The sequence below is a fragment of the Mauremys reevesii genome, linkage group 11, assembly GCF_016161935.1.
Source record: "Mauremys reevesii isolate NIE-2019 linkage group 11, ASM1616193v1, whole genome shotgun sequence".
Lineage (NCBI taxonomy): Eukaryota > Metazoa > Chordata > Testudines > Geoemydidae > Mauremys > Mauremys reevesii.
Genome location: NC_052633.1, coordinates 21,242,884 through 21,263,705, shown reverse-complemented (window position 1 = coordinate 21,263,705; position 20,822 = coordinate 21,242,884). Strand labels below are relative to the sequence as shown.

Here is a 20,822-nt window from a genome sequence, read left to right as displayed (position 1 = left end):
ATAAACCCGCAGCACTCTCCCATTACTTTATATTGTCTTAATGTTTAAGTTTCACATGCCTTATATAATCAGCACTGACTAATGGGGAGGATGTATCCTGGCCCTCATTGACCTGCTGGAGGAATTGAGGGACTGAGACTGGATCAGCTTCTGTAGCTGGTCATTGAGGGTCTGGATATGTCCTCGCCATTGGCTGCTTCACAGCATTACTCCTGGAGTATACATCTCAGGCTCAGAAGCTCTCAGCTGTCCCGAGTACCTGCTTGAGGCAGCTGATGTGGGGGAGGCAAAAGTAGTTCTCAGTTGCTGTTATGATTCCTTCAGTCATGAGCACAGTCAGGGACCCAACCAATCCCCAAAGCCAGATAGAGTAGCCACTGGCCTGCTGCTGGTTCAGCCACATGGTCCCCTGGGGACCTTTCTGTCAACCAGGAATGCCTTACAGCGGTGGTTCTCAAACTTTTGTATTGGTGACCCCTTTCACATAATAAGCCTCTAAGTGCAACCTCGTCCCCTTATAAATTAAAAACATTTAAATATATTTAACACCATTATAAATGCTGGAGGCAAAGCGGGGTTTGGGGTGGAGGCTGACAGCTCGTGACCCCGCCTATAATAACCTCATGACCCCCTGAGGGGTCCTGACCCCCAGTTTGAGAACCCCTGCCTTCTGGCTTCCATCAAATGTGCTCCCTACCCTAAATTGCCATCTGCCTGTCACCTGCCAGCCCTGACACACACCTTGTAGCAGGTGGCCCAGGAAGGTCTGTTGTCAGATTTACACAGGATTCCCTCATACCAGGGCAGCTCTACGGTCACTTTGTGTCACTCTGGCAGCACATAGTGACTTCTGCGAGGCTCAGGATCTGGCCCCCTTCAGTGTCTGCTGTCAAATCATTATTTATCATTGCTCCATTCCTGCTGCCCCATCAAACAGCAGTGTCTCCCTCAAAACATAATTGGTGGCTAATACTTTCCAGTAGTTTTCATCCGCTGTATTCAAGCACCACGATGCTAGATGGCCCATCTGCGCCCTTTCTCCATTTACATCCAGCCACAATTTGGCCTTGTGTATTTAAAATACTTCTGATTCAACCATTTACCAGAGTGGGGATAGGGAATCCCATTGCAGTTGAGACACAACCTGGGGACAGTTATAACTGGTGCTGTACATTAAGCAGCTGTTATTTCTCTTTTTAGAAAAGGCTTAGCCCAATGAACACTAATTGTGCCTTGTTGAATGTGTCCATTTAATGAATGATCTTTCTCTAACATGGTGCTTTCAGTGATATCTTTCTGCAGCCATGCTACCTTTTCCTATGATATTGTAAAAACTCAGAGTTTAAGTATGGTCATGTCATGACAGTACTTAGATGATAAACTGTCAGATAAAACCCAGGATGGTACTAGGAGCACTGTGCTGCTGCAGGTGCCATCTTTCCTGTGAGATCTAAACCCAGTTCTGGATCACACATAATTAAAGATCCTATGGCATTGTTTCCAAGGACAAAGGTGTTAACAGTTACTCTGAAACAGCCACCATTTAAATTTTAAAAGAATGTCCTAAAAATAGCTAAATATCAGCTCATGTAATCCCTTAGGCACTATAAATTCATACTAAACGTAAATCAGGCTGAAAATTTTAAAGCACCATATTGCCATATTATTGTGGTTTTTGGATTTAGCTGAAACCGGCCTGGACCTGGCTTGGCACAAGGGGCTGGACTAGATTTTGTGAAACTGGATACACACATGCCATTTTGAGTCCCACTTTTCTCAGTTGTTTTTCACATAGGGCAATTGTGCTAACTCCCCCAAACTACCTGTTTACATCTCAAGAGAGCTTTTCCTCAGCAAACGATTCTGTCAAGGCAATTTTTTTTAAAGGTTTTGAATGTCAAGGTGTTATAAAAAGATAAAACACACATTCCATGGTCTATGGCGCAGCTGGAGACTCAGAGTGAGTTTCTGTGAGCGTTCCATTACTAGCAGGTCTGATAAATGCTTAACTATCAATACACCAGAGATCACATCTTAGACTAGAGTGTTAATGTTCCAAGCCCTCATGAAATACAAAATGCAACAATAATTTACTCTGTTAGCTCTTATTACACAAGTCATTGATTTTTCATTTAGATGTTTGTTAGAGTCACAGATCCCTAATCTTTGTTGCAAGTGTTGCTGAGCTGGCACAGTTCTGCAGGGACTTGATACAGACTTTCCCAAACTACTTTAATTTTGCTGAATTTCCTCAGTCAAACTTCAAAGTCTTGTTGCAACATGTTTAGATGTTCTTTGCTAGGCTATATCGATCTTTTACTACTGGGCTTCAAAGTACAGTAGAACCTCAGAGTTACGAACAGCTCAGGAATGGAGACTGTTCATAACTCTGAAATGTTCATAACTGTGAACAAAATATTATGGTTGTTCTTTCAAAAGTTTACAGCTGAACATTGACTTATTATAGCTTTGAAACTTTGTTATGCAGAAGAAAAATACTGCTTTCCCTTTATTTGTTAGTAGTTTACGTTTAACACAGTAGTGTACTGTACTGTATTGGCTTTTTTTAATTTTGTCTCTTCTGCTGTCTGATTGCGTACTTCCGGGTCCAACTGATGTGTGTGGTTGACTGGTCAGTTCATAGCTGTGGTGTTCGTAACTCTGATGTTCTACTGTAGAATATTTGACATTTCAAACAAGATGCCAAGGTAAATAACAGATGAATATGTAAATGGTAGAAACTATTTTTAAAGTATAACCACTGGTCAGAGTGGGTTTGTTTAAGAGGAAAGGCTTTTTTCATTTGTTGTTTTTCTTCATGAATATCCAAAACTGTAAATTAAGTTCAATAATAGTAATTTTGCACTTAAATAAAGAATATCAAAGCCCTTTACAAGCAATGTGCCCAATGTCACAAAACAAGTTGGGACAGATATGGGAATAGAATCCAGGAGTGCTGACTCCCTGTCTGCGGTTTTAGCTGCTAGACTGGTTGCCTTAACTACCTATTAAGACTTGCAGAAGGTTCAAGGTAGTCATGTAGGCACTGAGTTCTTAGCTCCTACTCCTGTGTACAGCCTACTACATCTGAACTGAGAAGGTGAAAATTTGCATTTACATTCTTCATAATTAGGACTCTGACAGTCTGATATTTCTTGTTTCCACAGACAACTACAAATTTTTCTAACTTGGCTATTTTTGTGTATGTTTAATTCTTTATCTTCTCCAATATACCTTCTAATCCTCTATAAACAAATAAAATGATCACAGCATTCTACACACCACATATTCATACTTCAAATATTTTGGGGCCTGTTTCTCCCCTGTGCTACTCCAGTCTTATGCAGTCTTACCCCTGTCTAGTTCAGGCCTACTATATTTGACGAAAGATTAAAATGAATGAAGTACATAGCTTATGGAGTAAGATATTTGTACCATTTCAGCATAGAAAAGTCAAATCTCTTTATCATTTTTTGACTGGTGAAACACAAAAATCTGCTCAAATTGGTTTTTAATCACAAAGCCATTGTAATTCTGTTCTGTCAGTCTTTCAGGTTTTCTGTAGAATGCACACTGCTGAAACAGAAACTTCATTTTACCAATGTAGAAACATTCTCATCCAGGAGGAGGGATAGCTCAGTGGTTTGAGCATTGGCCTACTAAACCCAGCGTTGTGAGTTCAATCCTTGGGGGGGCCACTTAGGGATCTGGGGCAAAAATCAGTACTTGGTCCTGCTAGTGAAGGCAGGGGGCTGGACTCAATGACCTTTCAAGGTCCCTTCCAGTTGTAGGAGATAGTATTATATTTATATTTAATAACAATGAGTCAGAGTAACTCCCTACTCACTATTTGATGTTCTCTTTCAGACAAAAACCTGGAGCACAAGAGAATATCTGCAGATTTAAACCTAAAGTCTGTAAGTGGAACAGAACAGCGAGATACTTTTCAGTCATCAGTTCAACCTCTGACTAATGTAGGCAGGCCGAAGTCAAAAACATCCACAGTTAAAGCATCCATCCCTGCAGCCCATCTTGAAACAAAGCCAGATGATTCAATCAAGAAAAAGGGTAAAACAGATTTCTTTTCCTACTACTACAATTCATCAGTTGTTGTTCAGGGAGGTGATCAGATTTGCAGTGCATCATAGGAGGACTGCATCGAGAGTTGACATGAGGAGGAGAGGCAATGTATTGGGAATGGGATACCAGGGAATATTGCTCTTTACAGAAGACCAGAGTGTGGGTTTTCTCACTCTTCTCATCATTCTGAGGGGTTCATAGGTTTAGTGGATCTGGTTCTGATCTCTTATAAATCAAGGGTAATTTCACTGAAGTTAATGAAGCTACTCCAGTATATGTGAGGGCAGAATCAGGCTCAGTGTAACTAACGTGGGCAGGAGTATCCCTATTCTGTTTAAAGTGCTTGTTCACAAAGTGTCATTTGGGAATTTAAGAATGTGTTGTCAGTGTCTAAAACTAGTGTTTGTTCTAGCTTTGATCCAGGGGCTGGAATGAGGTGAATTTTGTCTAATGTTCTCAGAAGTGGAAGCACCACAGAAATGTTAAGGGTGAAATTGGGGCCTTATTAAGTCAATGGCAAAACTTTCAATACCTTAAGTAGGACCAGAATTTCACTTTAGCCATTCATTACAAGAAGCACTTTGAGATTTTTCCCCCCCCATCAGATTAGACAGCAATCGGTTTGTTCACTTTTGTACATTTTTTGTTTGTTTGTTTTTAGGTCCAAACATTGAAAAGTCCGTGAAAGATTTGCAACGTTGCACAGTTTCTTTAACTAGATACCGCATGATGATCAAAGAGGAAGTGGATAATTCAGTGAAGAAAATCAAAGCTGCCTTTGCTGAATTACACAGCTGGTAGGTAAATCAGTGTGGGAAAGACCTCTGCAAATCCTGGGCAAAGAGGGTCTCATGCAGGCCACAGGCGTCTCAGGGAAACTTTGTTTAAATCCTGTTTGTGTATATCATTTGTTTTTACTCAGAAAAGATACAATGTCAATAAGTCACACCTCTCAGACCTTAAAATGCTAAAAAAAAGCATATATTGAGACACATGGGCCCAATCATAGTTCCTAACAATAAAATAAACCGACATACAGGGTGGGAGTTGAAAGGTCCTTTGCTTTGGTCTAAATCTGCCCTATTGACCTCACTGGGAGCAGAGTCAGGCCAACATTGAACACTTTTGAAAATCCCACCCATAGAATTCATTAAAGTTCTCCCAAAAGAATCCATACAGTGTATAACATAACTTACTGGCCACATTCTGTCCTCAGAGGGTAAGTGTGATGCCCAGTAACTCAAATGGAGGTCATGTGCACACATCTGAAGGAGTTGGCCCTATGGATATATAACAATATAAATGTGATATCATTCTGTGATGGATCTGTTATGGTATCTCATAGGCCTTGCTTCAGCTCCCACTGAAGTCATTGGTAGTATTTCCAGTTCCTTCATGAGGAGCAGGAGCAGGCACACAGTCCAGTATGCTCAAATAGTGTCTTGAGTCAGGGAGTGAAAGGTCTAACTAAAGAGATCGCTCATGAGCAAGGATAAAATAAAGGTAATAAAAATAACCAAGAGTAAAGGTGAAGTTTTGCTCTCACCTATGTGGGTGCAGCTAATGGGGTTGCATCCAAATAACTGAAATGATCATTTGGCCCCAAGGCTTTTCTGAGTATATCAGATACAGATTTCTGTTCATATCTAGTGCCCTACCAATACCCTATGCTCTTAGAGGCATTGCTGTGTCAAGGGGGGCAAAGTGAGTTGATCTCTATTCTATGCGGAGAAACACTAATGGAGTGAGACAGTTTAAAAGCAATGACAAAACAGCACCTCTCTCATGTGCCCTGGTCATTCTTGGTCTGTAGCTAGCTTCACCCACTTCTTGAGCTGTCTCAGCCTGCCCCATGTCCCTCCCCTGGGAGGAGAAGGATTGGTTGTAGCTTGTGGCATTCTATTCCCTGTGCAATCACTCTCTGTGATCAAGGGCCACTGCTTACATTCTGATAGCAAAAATGAACACTGGCCTTTATTTTGAGCGGAGACTCTAATTCCTGGTGCTTGCTGCTGGAGTTCTATATGTTGTAATTTAATACATTAGGGTAAGAACGAAGACAAACAGTCTTATTATAACATCAAATCCTAGAATGCATAGGAAACGCAATCTTGAAAGTACAACCTAGTACCATTAATTTATTCAGCAGTCTCTCCTGTTCAGGATAATAATCAGTGGTCTTACTACAGCTCACACTTCGAGCACTGTACTTTGACTTCGTAGAGTTACATCTCCTTTATACTGGCATAAGTGTGAACAGAATTAGTCCCAGAGTCTTCAGTGATACTGTGTACAATAGCTGGGTACTGTGCCTACTATTGCCTTTCTGGTGTTTTCATATTATAGCATTAGCAAGACTCTGTGATTTGACAAAACAAATGAATCTGCACCAAGCAATGTACAGTGGCAGATCACCTTCCATTGCAAATCCAAATATATTTTAGATCATTTGAAAACAAGGTCTCCCTCACCTCCCAGATGGGAATGGAAATATTTAATAGGACAGACACTCTCTAAAGAATACGTAGTACGGGACTGGGTCCTGGATTTAGAGGGACATACCTGCAACTGATGCAGGTCTGCTAGGAAAAAGCAGGGGAGTAAATACAAGGAAAGCCTAGGGACTTGATGACTCATGAAACTGCTAACAGGCTACTGAGCTTTTCATATCTATGTTGCAGCCCAGTCAGTAGTGACTGAAAGTAGATACCATCTGATGGTTGCTCAATGGCTTTACTGTATGGAAAATAAGCTTAAATCTTGAAACTACTTGCTGATAAATTCACAACTATTTTTAAAAGTAAAAAAGCTGAATTGTGCAGTTCTGGTCTGTTTTCTCTTCTAATTATTCGGTTTGTCTAAAATTGTATTTGTATACTGGACTAGGGAAGATGATCCCACGCGTAAAGTTAAATGTTATATGGCAATAATCGTCCAATCCATCTAAATAGCAAAGACAGAGCAGGTCACCTTTCTTCTGAAATTGAAACACAAATAGATTTTCCTTTGTAATACACTTTGGCTCAGTGGAAGAACACAGGAAGTGTCAGACTAGATCACACTCATGGCCCATCTAGGCCAGTGTACTGTCTGTGATAGTGGCCAGTACCAGATGCTTCAGAGAAAGGTATAAGGACCCCACGTTAGGTAGATGGGGGATAATCTGTGCCCCACCTAGGTTTCATCCTGTTCTCTAATGGCAGAGATTTACTTTAGCCCTAAAATGTGAGGCTTCATACCCATTGCAAAATATTTATCATAATTACGGTAATAGTGGATGTTCTTGATATCAAGATTTTAAAAGGGATTGGCTATGTTCTTGGCCTCAGCAATTTCCTGTGGTAATGGATTACATAAAAACATAAGAATGGCCATACTGGGTCAGACCAATGGGTCCATCCAACCCAATATCCTGTCTTCTGGCACTGGCCAGTGCCTGATGCTTCAGGGGGAATGAACAGAACAGGGCAATTATCCTGTCATCTAGTTCCATCTTCTGGCAGCCAGAGATTTAGGGACACCCAGAGAACATGGGGTTGTATCCCTGACCATCTTGGCTAATAGCCATGAACTTATCTAATTCTTTTTTTAACCTAGTTAAACTTTTGGCCTTCACAACATCCTCTGGCAACGAGTTCCACAGGCTGACTGTGTTTTTGTGTTAAGTAGTACTTTCTCATGCTTCTTTTAAACCTTCTGACTATTAATTTCATTGGGTGACATATGGATTCTTGTGTTATATGAATGGGTAAATAACACTTCCTTATTCATTTTCTGTACACCATTCATGTTTTTATAGACCTCTAGCATATCTCTCCTTAGTTCTCTCTTTTCAAAGCTGAACGGTCCCAGTCTTTTTAACCTCCCCTCATATGGAAGCTGGTCCATACCCCTAATTGTTTTTGTTGCCCTTCTTTGTACTTTTTCCAATTCTAATATTTCTTTTTTGAGATGGGGCAACTAGAACAGCACACAGTATTCAACTTGTGGGTGCACTGTGTGTTTGTATAGTGGCATTATGATATTTTCTGTCCTCTTATCTATCCCTTTCTTAATTATCCCCAGCACTCTGTTCGCTTTTTTGACTGTTGCTGCACATTGAGCAGATGTTTTCAGAGAACTATCCACAATGACTCCAAGATCTCTTTCTTGAATGGTGGTAACTAGTTTAGACCCCATCATTTTGTATGAATAGTAGGGATTATGTTTTCCAATGTGCATTACTTTGCATTTATCAACATTGAATTTCATCTGCCATTTTCTTGCCCAGTCACCCAGTTTTGTGAGATCCCTTTGTAACTTTTCACAGTCTGCTTTGGACTTAACTATCTTGTGTACTTTTGTATCATCTGCAAACTTTGCCACCCCACTGTTTACCCCCTTTTCCCAGATCATTTATGAATATGTTAACAGCACTGACCACAGTACAGCTCATAGGAGGACGCTGCTATTTACCTCTCCACTGTGAAAACTGACCATTTATCCCTACCCTTTGTTTTCTATCTTTTAACCAATTAGTGATCTATAAGAGGACCGTCCCTCTTATCCCATGACTGCTTACTTTACTGAAGGGCCTTTGGTGAGGGGCCTTGACAAAGGCTTTTTGAAAGTCCCAGTACACTCTATCCACTGGATCACCTTTGTCCACATTTATTGACACCCTCAAATAATTCTAATAGATTAGTGAAGCATGATTTCCCTTTACAAAAGTTGCGTTATCTCTCCCCCAACATATTGTGTTATCTACATATCTGATCATTCTCTCTTTTTTAGCTCTCTATCAGAGAGTACCATAATACTGACTGAGGTTATATAACTCAAGAGTGGCCACGTACAAATAGATGGTGGCCAACAGTAAGTGGGGCACTCATTATGCTTAGCCACATGTTTAGAATGAATTTCAGGACACACAAAAGTGAGGTCCTCATGGTGCTAGAATCCAGGCATCACAGAGCAGGGTGCTGTGCCAGCTTCTCCCACTCTGTACAGGCAACGCACCTTAGTGCTTACCATCAATAACCCATTTTGTGGCAATCTAGGAGCTCTGCTGAACAGAGACTGCTATTGCTAGTCATGCAAAATTATTTAATGTTTTCAGATAAAAATGCTTTGAAGCCATCATGTTAATATTTGCTTATGGCCTAAGCGGCAGTAGTTGCAAACCCAGGTGCATACTGATGAAAGGTGAGTTAATTAACCCATTGCATCAACGTTAGTTCACATAGATATTTTGCATGGAACTTTGCATTATAAAACACATTCACAGATTTTGCTAGGAAGCCTTAATGCCGTTTAACTAAGTCAACTGACAGAAGGGGTCTGATTTGCAGCTCATCTTCAACCCACTCTTCCTTTTTCTGCTCGTAGTTTTGCAAATCCAATTAATGTCATTTTTATGTTTAGGTAGTTGCAATCACTTGGATCTGTAAATGATATTCATTAGGTCATAAAAATGAAGCATGAGCTGTAGAGGTCTGTCTCCAGGAGTCCACCTGCAAATGATCTGTGTTCCCATATTAGTGTGTTAGCAGACTGAGAAACATGAGTATTCATGTCTATATTTATTTCTCTTTTAGCTTATAAAGAGCTGCTATGCTAGACAGCACATGCATCAAAATATATTTACAGTGATAAGAAATCAGTTCAAAAGGCACATGGAACCTGCTCCTGCTCCCATTTAAATCAATAGTAAAACTCCCATCTACTTCAGTGGGAGCAGGATCATGCTCATTAGGATACAGAAGTGCCAGCTAGTCTGTAAGAAACTAGAATACAATAGGGCAGGTCCAAGCCTCTCAAGTTTCAGGCCCCACAGAACAGTTTCCTTCAGACATCACAATGTTACAGCACAGATACTCTAATGGGATGAAGTCTGGGGTGAAAATCTCAGTGATGTGGTGCATCATCTTGCAATTGATTGTTAGGCCTAATTTTTGCCTGACTGAATGTGTGGAAAATCCATCAATCTCTTTGTTTTAACTACTAATACATAGTCATTCCATCAGCCTTCCTGGGAAATAAATATCCTTTCTGGGATAACTTTGTATGCACTGTATATCCTATGTGCACAATAAGAAGTGACCTGATCATGTGAACACTTGCTCCACAGTGTGGTAACTTAAATGGGACTAGTCACAATAGTAACTGCTGTCACTGGTAGTAAGTGTTTGCAGGATTGGGCCTCATATGTTCAGCATGTAGCACAAGGCTTTGGGATTTTGCTTATGTTACTGATGTCCCATGTTCCTGAATTTAAAGTTAAAGAAAGCATCAGCAGCTGGTGGAAAGAGGATAAAGGTAATTAAGAGGAGCACTCAGACTACTGAATAGTTATCACTGTTCTGTTCATTGTAGCTCAGTATATTTATCAGTCCGGTAAAAAGTAAGTACACCTCTACCTCGATATAACGCTGTCCTTAGGAGCCAAAAAATCTTACCGTGTTATAGGTGAAACCATGTTATATTGAACTTGCTTTGATCCACCAGAGTGCGCAGCCCCGCCCCCCCGGAGCACTGCTTTACCGCGTTATATCCAAATTCGTGTTATATTGGGTGGCATTATATCGAGGTAGCGGTGTAGTTTAACCAGACTTCTGTTTCCATGGCCCAGAGGAGAGCAGCCTGACCTACTGAGGAATGTTAGTGACATAATGTTATCTTGTTCCCTTCATGCTGGTGATTCCAAAGCACTTACAAACTGTAGAGGGATCACTTCACTTCCCGGCTGCAGAAGGAAAGCCACCTATGGGGTGGGAAGGGTCTCGGCAACACTACCCAGCAGTGTATGAACCGTATGGTGACTTGCCTGCCTGGTGCGAAGGTTGCGGATCTCTCGAGGCATCTAGATAGACTTATGTGTAGTGCCGGGGAGGAGCCGGTGGTCGTGGTACATGTAGGTACCAATGACATAGGGAAGGGTAGGAGAGATGTCCTGGAAGCCAAATTTAGGCTGCTAGGGAAGAGACTGAAATCCAGGACCTCTATGGTGGCATTTTCAGAAATGCTCCCAGTTCCACGCGCAGGGCCATGTAGGCAGGCAGAGCTGCAGAGTCTCAATGTGTGGATGAGACGATGGTGTAGAGAGGAGGGGTTCACGTTCATTAGGAACTGGGGAAACTTCTGGGATGGGAGGAGCCTATTCAGGAGAGATGGGCTCCACCTAAACCAAAGTGGAACCAGACTGCTGGCACTAAACATTAAAAAGGTTGTAGAGCAGTTTTTAAACTAGGAGATGGGGGAAAGCCGACTGCTGCAGAGGAGCGTGTGGATCGGACACAGACTTCTCTTAGGGGAGAGTCTGATGATAGAGAATCTCCAGGTTATAGTCAGGAGCAGAGGAATGAGAAGTATAATGTAAGGGCCGGATCAGATGATAAACAATCACATAAAAAAGAATCTGGCACATCAGAAAAAGGCAGGCTAATAAACAGGGACAAGTTTTTAAAGTGCTTGTACACAAATGCCAGAAGTCTAAATAATAAGATGGGTGAACTAGAGTGCCTTGTGATAAAGGAGGATATAGATATAATAGGCATCACAGAAACCTGGTGGACTGAGACCAATCAATGGGACACAATCATTCCGGGGTACAAAATATATCGGAAGGACAGAACAGGCCGTGCAGGGGGAGGAGTGGCACTATATGTTAAAGAAAGTGTAGATTCAAATGAAGTAAAAATCTTAGGTGAATCCACAGGTTCCATAGAGTCTCTATGGATAGAAATTTCATGCTCTAGTAAAAATATAACAGTAGGGATCTATTATCGACCACCTGACCAGGACAGTAATAGTGATGATGAAATGCTAAGGGAAATTAGAGAGGCTATCAAAATTAAGAACCCAATAATAGTGGGGGATTTCAATTATCCCCATATTGACTGGGAACATTTCACTTCAGGACGAAATGCAGAGATAAAATTTCTCGATACTTTAAATGTCTGCTTCATGGAGCAACTGGTACGGGAACCCACAAGGGGAGAGGCGACTCTAGATTTAATCCTGAGTGGAGCGCAGGAGCTGGTCCAAGAGGTAACTATAGCAGGACCGCTTGGAAATAGTGACCATAATACAATAGCATTCAACATCCCTGTGGTGGGAAGAACATCTCAACTGCCCAACACTGTGGCCTTTAATTTCAAAAGGGGGAACTATACAAAAATGAGGGGGTTAGTTAGACAAAAGTTAAAAGGTACAGTGACTAAAGTGAAATCCCTGCAAGTTGCATGGGCCCTTTTTAAAGACACAATAATAGAGGCCCAACTTCAATGTATACCCCAAATTAAGAAAAACAGTAAAAGAACTAAAAAAGAGCCACCGTGGCTTAACAACCATGTAAAAGAAGCAGTGAGAGATAAAAAGACTTCCTTTAAAAAGTGGAAGTCAAATCCCAGTGAGGCAAATAGAAAGGAGCACAAACACTGCCAACTTAAGTGCAAGAGTGTAATAAGAAAAGCCAAAGAGGAGTTTGAAGAACGGCTAGCCAAAAACTCCAAAGGTAATAACAAAATGTTTTTTAAGTACATCAGAAGCAGGAAGCCTGCTAAACAACCAGCTGAGGATGTTAGGGAGATTCCCAAACCTGAGCTGGCTTTTGTAGGTGACAAATCTGAGGAACTGTCACAGATTGAAGTGTCACTAGAGGAGGTTTTGGAATTAATTGATAAACTCAACATTAACAAGTCACCAGGACCAGATGGCATTCACCCAAGAGTTCTGAAAGAACTCAAATGTGAAGTTGCGGAACTATTAACCAAGGTTTGTAACCTGTCCTTTAAATCGCTTCGTACCCAATGACTGGAAGTTAGCTAATGTAACGCCAATATTTAAAAAGGGCTCTAGGGGTGATCCTGGCAATTACAGACCGGTAAGTCTAACGTCGGTACCGGGCAAATTAGTTGAAACAATAGTAAAGAATAAAATTGTCAGACACATAGAAAAACATAAACTCTTGAGCAATAGTCAACATGGTTTCTGTAAAGGGAAATCGTGTCTTACTAATCTATTAGAGTTCTTTGAAGAGGTCAACAAACATGTGGACAAGGGGATCCGTAGACATAGTGTACTTAGATTTCCAGAAAGCCTTTGACAAGGTCCTCACCAAAGGCTCTTATGTAAATTAAGCTGTCATGGGATAAAAGGAAAGGTCCTTTCATGGATTGAGAACTGGTTAAAGGACAGGGAACAAAGGGTAGGAATTAATGGTAAATTCTCAGAATGGAGAGGGGTAACTAGTGGTGTTCCCCAAGGGTCAGTCCTAGGACCAATCCTATTCAATTTATTCATAAATGATCTGGAGAAAGGGGTAAACAGTGAGGTGGCAAAGTTTGCAGATGACACTAAACTACTCAAGATAGTTAAGACCAAAGCAGATTGTGAAGAACTTCAAAAAGATCTCACAAAACTAAGTGATTGGGCAACATAATGGCAAATGAAATTTAATGTGGATAAATGTAAAGTAATGCACATTGGAAAAAATAACCCCAACTATACATACAACATGATGGGGGCTAATTTAGCTACAACGAGTCAGGAAAAAGATCTTGGAGTTATCGTGGATAGTTCTCTGAAGATGTCCACGCAGTGTGCAAAGGCGGTCAAAAAAGCAAACAGGATGTTAGGAATAATTAAAAAGGGGATAGAGAATAAGACTGAGAATATATTATTGCCCTTATATAAATCCATGGTACGCCCACATCTCGAATACTGTGTACAGATGTGGTCTCCTCACCTCAAAAAAGATATTCTAGCACTAGAAAGGGTTCAGAAAAGAGCAACTAAAATGATTAGGGGTTTAGAGAGGGTCCCATATGAGGAAAGATTAAAGAGGCTAGGACTCTTCAGTTTGGAAAAGAGGAGACTAAGGGGGGACATGATAGAGGTATATAAAATCATGAGTGATGTTGAGAAAGTGGATAAGGAAAAGTTATTTACTTATTCCCATAATACAAGAACTAGGGGTCACCAAATGAAATTAATAGGCAGCAGGTTTAAAACAAATAAAAGGAAGTTCTTCTTCACGCAGCGCACAGTCAACTTGTGGAACGCCTTACCTGAGGAGGTTGTGAAGGCTAGGACTATAACAATGTTTAAAAGGGGACTGGATAAATTCATGGTGGCTAAGTCCATAAATGGCTATTAGCCAGGATGGGTAAGAATGGTGTCCCTAGCCTCTGTTCGCCAGAGGATGGAGATGGATGGCAGGAGAGAGATCACTTGATCATTGCCTGTTAGGTTCACTCCCTCAGGGGCACCTGGCATTGGCCACTGTCGGTAGACAGATACTGGGCTAGATGGACCTTTGGTCTGACCCGGTACGGCCTTTCTTATGTTCTTATGTAGAATGGGAACTGAGAAGTACCATCCCCAGTTAAACTGCAGGGGTATTTAGGTGGGCTGAATGCATTAAACCAGACTGGAAATTGGCCCATGAAGCTAGCACCCCTATTCTTGGAAAAAGAGCCATGGGATTTTTAATTAACACACTTGGTCAGGACTTTTGTTCTTATGTCTCCCCTGAAGGATATAGGACATTTTAGTTTCTATTGTTTTCTTTTAGTTTTGTTTTTTCCTTTGATTCAGTAGTAGGTGTCATCACTTCCCTCCTTTATTTTTACTGCCTGTTCCCCTTGAAATCAGTATCAAATCAGTCTTTAGGGTATTCCAATATCTCTTTCTGAGAAGGAGTGACTAGTTTTTCACTTCACTGGCTTACCAATTGCAGCAGGAGCAAAGGAGTGCAGAGACAACTTCATCTGGCTGCTTCTTGCCCCTAAGCAGCAACTTGTCCCATTATTACAAAGGAAAATTAACATTGCACGTGGTCAGAGCCATCTTGAGATTTTCAGCAGATTGTTCCAGAGTGTTTTCTGTCCTTAGTAGCAGAGACTATAGGGCCAGGGGTGGCAACAGCTGGAGGAAGTCTTATATCTCCAGCCAGCTTGTAAATCACCTTATGTTTTTAACTGATGGCAGAAGATTACTCCTGAATGAGCTCAGTCAAGGCTGTTGTTAAAAAGTCACCTATGTAACAAAACAGTGCTTTCCCCCCATCTTAACTGAAAGGAATGATATGGAGCAGATGTGCTGTGTTGCACTGTAACATCTTGAAGGAATGCAGCGCTTATTTCCTCAATTAACTTGTAATGAAACAGGGCCAAAAAACAATCCTGGAAATATGTCAGTTTAAAAATAAACACTGCAGGACAGGAAGTTTAAAAGGCACTTGAGTCGGTGTAATTCTTCCCGTAAGCCCCAGATAATGTGATAATGACGTACTTTTATATGCTGCCTTTCATCCCAAAGAACCCAAAGCATTTTGTAGACCCTGGGCTGGACTATGTGTGGTCCTTGTATTACCCTTTTGCTCCCTGGTGCACAATGTACCATGCCTCCTTTGTCCAGATTGTGCCTTGTCCCCAAATTGTGCCTCTTGTGCAGCAACTAGACACTGGCCCAGTCCCTGTCCTGGGAGGAGCACAAGGATTATGCCCTGCTCATTTCCTCAAGAATACTAGCAAACCTCAAAGGGGGTGTGGGGAGGCAAAGACAGGACCTCATCCCTCCTCCACCCTAGCAGGCACAACTGGCTGGATGCAAAGAAAACACCCTAGGTGCATGCCCACTGTGCCTCACACGTGCACCTGGAAGCCATCAAGAGGATTTTACATTGCACATGGTTTCCAGTTGGTTCTTCAGCACACCCAACACTGGCATGTGTCTATCAGGCATACTTGACTTTAAAATATAAATAAAAATCAGTTCATCGACTACTCAGATGCAGCCAACTCTGGGATGCAACTGTGTACCAGCACACAGCCACATTATAGACCAGTTAGGGACAGTACATGAAGAAGAATTCTATATGCCAATTAGACTGCAGGGGGAATTTAGGAAGGCAGAATGTACTTCTCACCCTCCCCCCAATTAGAATTAGATCAAGACACAATGGCTGGGGCTAACACTTGTATACTATAATAGCATGTTCTCACTTTCCCATGAAAAGGCTGCATAAGGATTTTGGGGGGGAAAATAGCCCCCAGGAAATTTGAGTGAAATGTAGGAAGCACAAAAGGAGCCACAGTCCTCGTAACACTTTTCACCAGAAAATCATTTTCACATATCAGACATCTACGCACAAAGTCATATGGAGAACTAAAAGGAACCATCTGCTATTTGCCCATATGGTCCACTTCCCACCACAAATGGAAAATAATCTGTAGAGAATAATAAGGGGCAGATTTAATTACATCGCATGCAGAACTGGCCCAAACAGACATCCTCTCTCCTTTTCATCTCAGACATATTCATAGCTCCAGTGCCTTAAAGTGGACACTAAAAACACTACAGTCAAGATTTTTGATGTGAGCAAATAGTACTTGAAAGCTTTTCCATATGGTGGATAGGAACTGGCACCATAATAATGCTGGAAAAACAAAGACGTATTCAAACAAATCCTGGGCAAAGATGGGTAGCATGTATTCGATGTATGTGGAGGAAAAGGCAGCTTCTTGGTATCATTTTAAATTTAAAAATAGAGGCTGGAATAATTTAAAAGGTTGTATCTCTGCTCTTTGAGCATTGGGTGATAAGTAGCGCTGCCAGCTGTCCCAATTTTAGAGTAGCAGAATGAACCTAATGCATGCCCATCCTGACAATCTAACATGATGGCATTTAAAGATGTTTGTTCTCTATTGCTCAGATAACCCCGTCCGTGCTCTGCTGACTTGGTGGGATTTAATTTTCAGGTATCTAAAAGGCTTTCATAAGGAGGAGGGAGAAAACTTGTTCACCTTAGCCTCTAAGGATAGAACAAGAAGCAATGGGCTTAAACTGCAGCAAGGGAGGTTTAGGTTGGACATTAGGAAAAAGTTCCTAACTGTCAGGGTGGTTAAACACTGGAATAAATTGCCTAGGGAGGTTGTGGAATCTCCATCTCTGGAGATATTTAAGAGTAGGTTAGATAAATGTCTATCAGGGATGGTCTAGACAGTATTTGGTCCTGCCATGAGGGCAGGGGACTGGACTCGATGACCTCTCGAGGTCCCTTCCAGTCCTACAATCTATGAGGATGCTGCCTCAAAGAGGTGGTGATCTTTCTGGTGTTGGTGACCCCAATGCTCTGGTAATAACTGGCTGCGTGGTAGGCAAGAGCAGGCATTACCAGAACTCATTTAGCCAATCTGATAATGCCTCTGAACTATCTTCTTGTCCACTTCCAGGGTTTCCAGGAAGTCCTCTTTGGCTGTATTTCCAGGTCTTTTTCACCAGCTCTTTCCATCTGAATTTTTGTCTTCCTTGTTCCTTTGAACCATTTTCTTTCAAGTCTTCCCAAAGCTCCTTCTCATGTTTGTATTGATACCAGTCTTACCCCAGATGCATGGATGCCCTAAGATCCATGTGAACCTTGGAAAACCCATTGGTTCCTGATGCCTCCACACAGTCCTCGGGATCACACCAGGAAGAAGCCATGCCTCTACTAGCTGTGCAGTAGAAACTGTGAAAGGAGACCCAGAAAGAGTTAATGGAGCAGCATTAACTCCTAGTTGGTTATTTGCTCAAATATCTGTGAAGTCTGGAGGGGAGCATGCCTCAGAAAGCTGCTGCCCTGAAATGCCTGAAGATCCCAAACTCCACAGAACTGCAGCAGAGGGGCTTGTGCCTTGTTTCTTTTCCCTTACCTCTGGCAGATTCTGGTAGTTTGGGTTACCTTCCACATGTGCTGTAAGGGGAGCAGAAAGCTTTCGTTACATAGCTTTCATTTGGTGCCAAGTTTGATGTGTGGTCCCTCTCCTTACCTCTGCCTTACATTTGGTATTCTGAGGTATCTGACACCCCAAAGAGAGAAGGGTTTTTTTTTTACTCTGTTTCTTCCCCTGGCAGATGTAGAAACTCTGTTCGTCTCCTTGCACCTTCTAAGTTATTGAACTTCCTTCTCAGTTTCATTCTTTTAGCCTTAGAGATGTTAACTTGTAGCCCATATTTTCTCACTTTCTCTAAGCCGTTAGTATTGTTTTCTAGCGTGTGTCATGTCATCTCTATAGTCTAGATCATGCACACCTCAGTAGTCTGTACATTTCCTCTTGCCTATAGCTATCCACATGGAGAGGGTGACTTTATCCCTAGTAATAGTCACAGATGCCTTGATCTTGCATTGTGATCAACACAGGCAGATTGTTGTACCCACGCAGATCACAGTGTAAGATCAAAGTCGTGGTCAGCAAACACCCCACCTTCAATCATGATCTCACCAGCTGTCACAAGCTGAGCAGGGTCTGACTTATCCAGTATATGGTGAGGAAGGTTAGACCCATGGTGAGGGCATGAGCTTAGGATTCAGGAGAGCCAGGTACCACACTGCAGCAGGTTTCCAGTGTGACTTGGAGAAGACCCTTGGTCTGTCTCTGCCTCAAATCCCCATCCATAAAATGGCAATAACAGCACTGCCCTACCTCCCAGGGATGTTATGAGATATAGTTAAGATTGTGAGTTGCTCGGCTACTATGGTAATGAGGGCCATACCTTAGATACATAGGAAGGAAATACATTGGGTTGTATATAGGAAACCTATTCAGTGTACTGATGACATATAACTCAACCAATGTCAATGGAATTGTTAAGGCGTAGTGAGGTCTTGTGGGTTGTTGTTATTTCATTCATGCTTTCACCCATGGATGTAGTGGCTCCAATTTCTGGGAATGCATGAGTGGCACCATCATTGTACGCAAAGCATGCATGACATGCTCCAAGACAGGCTGTGCCCACAGGACAATTCTGTCAGGCCCTCAAACAAAATGGTGTCCTCTGCACAGCAGTAACTCGCACATATAATGCACGAGAGGCCACGCTGTGTGAAGGATGCCATTTTGCATGCAAGTGTATGTCACTACTCACAGACCATGCCCACTCCTGGCCCCGTGCGGACCGTGGCGGGGTGCCCCTTTCAGTGAGACAGCCCTTCTCGGGGGTCCACTCTCTCTCCGGGTTAGGCCCCTCCATCTCCTGGAGCCACACCTCTCTGAGCCTTAGCAGACCTGTTTCTCGTTGTGGGCCCCCTCAAGGAGTCCACTTGCTCTGGACCCCCAGGACCTCCACCCCCCACAGGGGATGATGCAACCCTGTTCTCTAGACCAGAGTGACTCTCAGCCAGTGTAAAACAGGAGGGTTTATTGAGCGTTGAACACAGCACAGGAAACTCTCAGGGCCTCAGGCCTGGCTGCCCTCAGCATAGCACATCCCAGTCTCCCCTGCATCCAGGTGGGCTCTACCTGTTCCCTCTCTCCAGTCCCGAGCCCCCCTGCTTCCCAGCTGGGCATCTGATATCACTGGCCTCAAGCCCCGCCTCTGTCCATTGTCTTCTCTCCAAGTAAACAGGGTCACCTGGGTCTCCTCTCTTCTCTTCTGTCCTCTGGCCCCCTCTGGCTGGAGAACCAGCTGGTTAGGTCACCAGGGTCCTCTCTTTACAGTCCACTGTCCTCCCACTGGCCAGAACCGGCTGCGACTCCTGAATTTGGCCTCCGGGTCACCAGGTCGTCAGGTCACCAGTTGCTGAGGTATCCATCCTCCAGGCCATTAGCTGGGGTCCTGAGTTCCCTCTCCAGTCTTATGTAACAACGAACTCCCTCTCCCCTCACCTCGTTAAACCAGTAATACCCAGGGAAACTGAGTCCCATGCCCTCTGCATGCAACCGATTGGAAAAACAAGGAAAAAACAAGAAAATCCCCCACTTCGTCACAGTGTACAATTACATACCTGATTAAATATGTCATGGTGTGCCCATAGACAGTGACTAAGGCTGTCATTTAGTCACAGAATCAATGACTTCCAAAGACCTCCGTGACTTTAGCCAGTGCCGGCTACCCCCACAGCTCCTGGCCACCACGGGTGGCAGGGGTAAGCCCTGCAGCTCCCTGCTACCACAGGCAACGGGGGGATCCGCCACTCCTGGCCGACAAAGGAGACCCCCGCCACCACGGGCAGCAGAGGGGATCCGCCGCTCTCGGCTGCCGTGGGTGGCAAGGGAGATTCCCATTGCTCCCGACATCATGGGCAACAGCAGGGACCCAGTGGCAGGGGGAATCCCCACTGTTCCTGGCCATTGCGGGCAGCTGGGGGGACCCTGGCAGCTCCCAGCCGCAGCAGGCTGCAGGGAGGATCCCCAGAGCTCCCGGCTGCCATGGGAGACCGGGGGGACCCCCACAGCTTGGAGTCGCCAGTGGAGGGGGAGCCTGGAGCTCCCAGCCGCACCCCTCCTCCACCCACTGCAGCTGCCCATGCTTCCCATTTTGTCATGGGTATTTTTAGTAAAAGTTACAGACCAGTCACAGCTTCTGTGAATTTTTTATTATTGCCTGTGACCTGTCCATGACTTTAAATATCCATGATAAAAACTTAACTTAACTATGACCAATAGCACAGATTTGCTTTTTATGACTCATGAATACCAGAAGTATGGTAAAACTCCTCCTGAAAAGTAGTTGTTGTACATGGGAAATAGATTCTTTTTCAGTGTTAATATCTCATCTATTTTTTCTTTCTTTGAAAATATCAGCAATGAGCCTGGTTTGTACTATGAGCTAATAACCTGTGAGATTTCAGCTTTAAAAACAAAGCTATTTCTTGGTTAGCCCAGTATCCCCCCAAAGCCTAATTTTTCTGTGCTCCCTAATTTTAAAACTGTAAAAGAGATCCTTTTGTTTTTTTAAGTTATAAAAATAAAAATGCTCTCCCATGCTGAGGACCACTA

At 42.8% G+C, this 20,822-nt stretch overlaps 1 protein-coding gene across 8 annotated transcripts in view; it reads left to right on the top strand.

Annotated features, from left to right (window-relative positions):
* SPATS2L (spermatogenesis associated serine rich 2 like) overlaps positions 1–20,822 on the top strand; it is a 119,813-nt gene that overhangs the window by 76,022 nt on the left and 22,969 nt on the right. For all 8 annotated transcript variants that reach the window (XM_039493674.1, XM_039493679.1, XM_039493673.1 and 5 more), the window contains 2 exons: positions 3,868–4,068; positions 4,742–4,877. In XM_039493674.1, the coding sequence (XP_039349608.1) occupies positions 3,868–4,068; positions 4,742–4,877 (337 nt within the window). The remainder of the gene's footprint in view (positions 1–3,867; positions 4,069–4,741; positions 4,878–20,822) is intronic.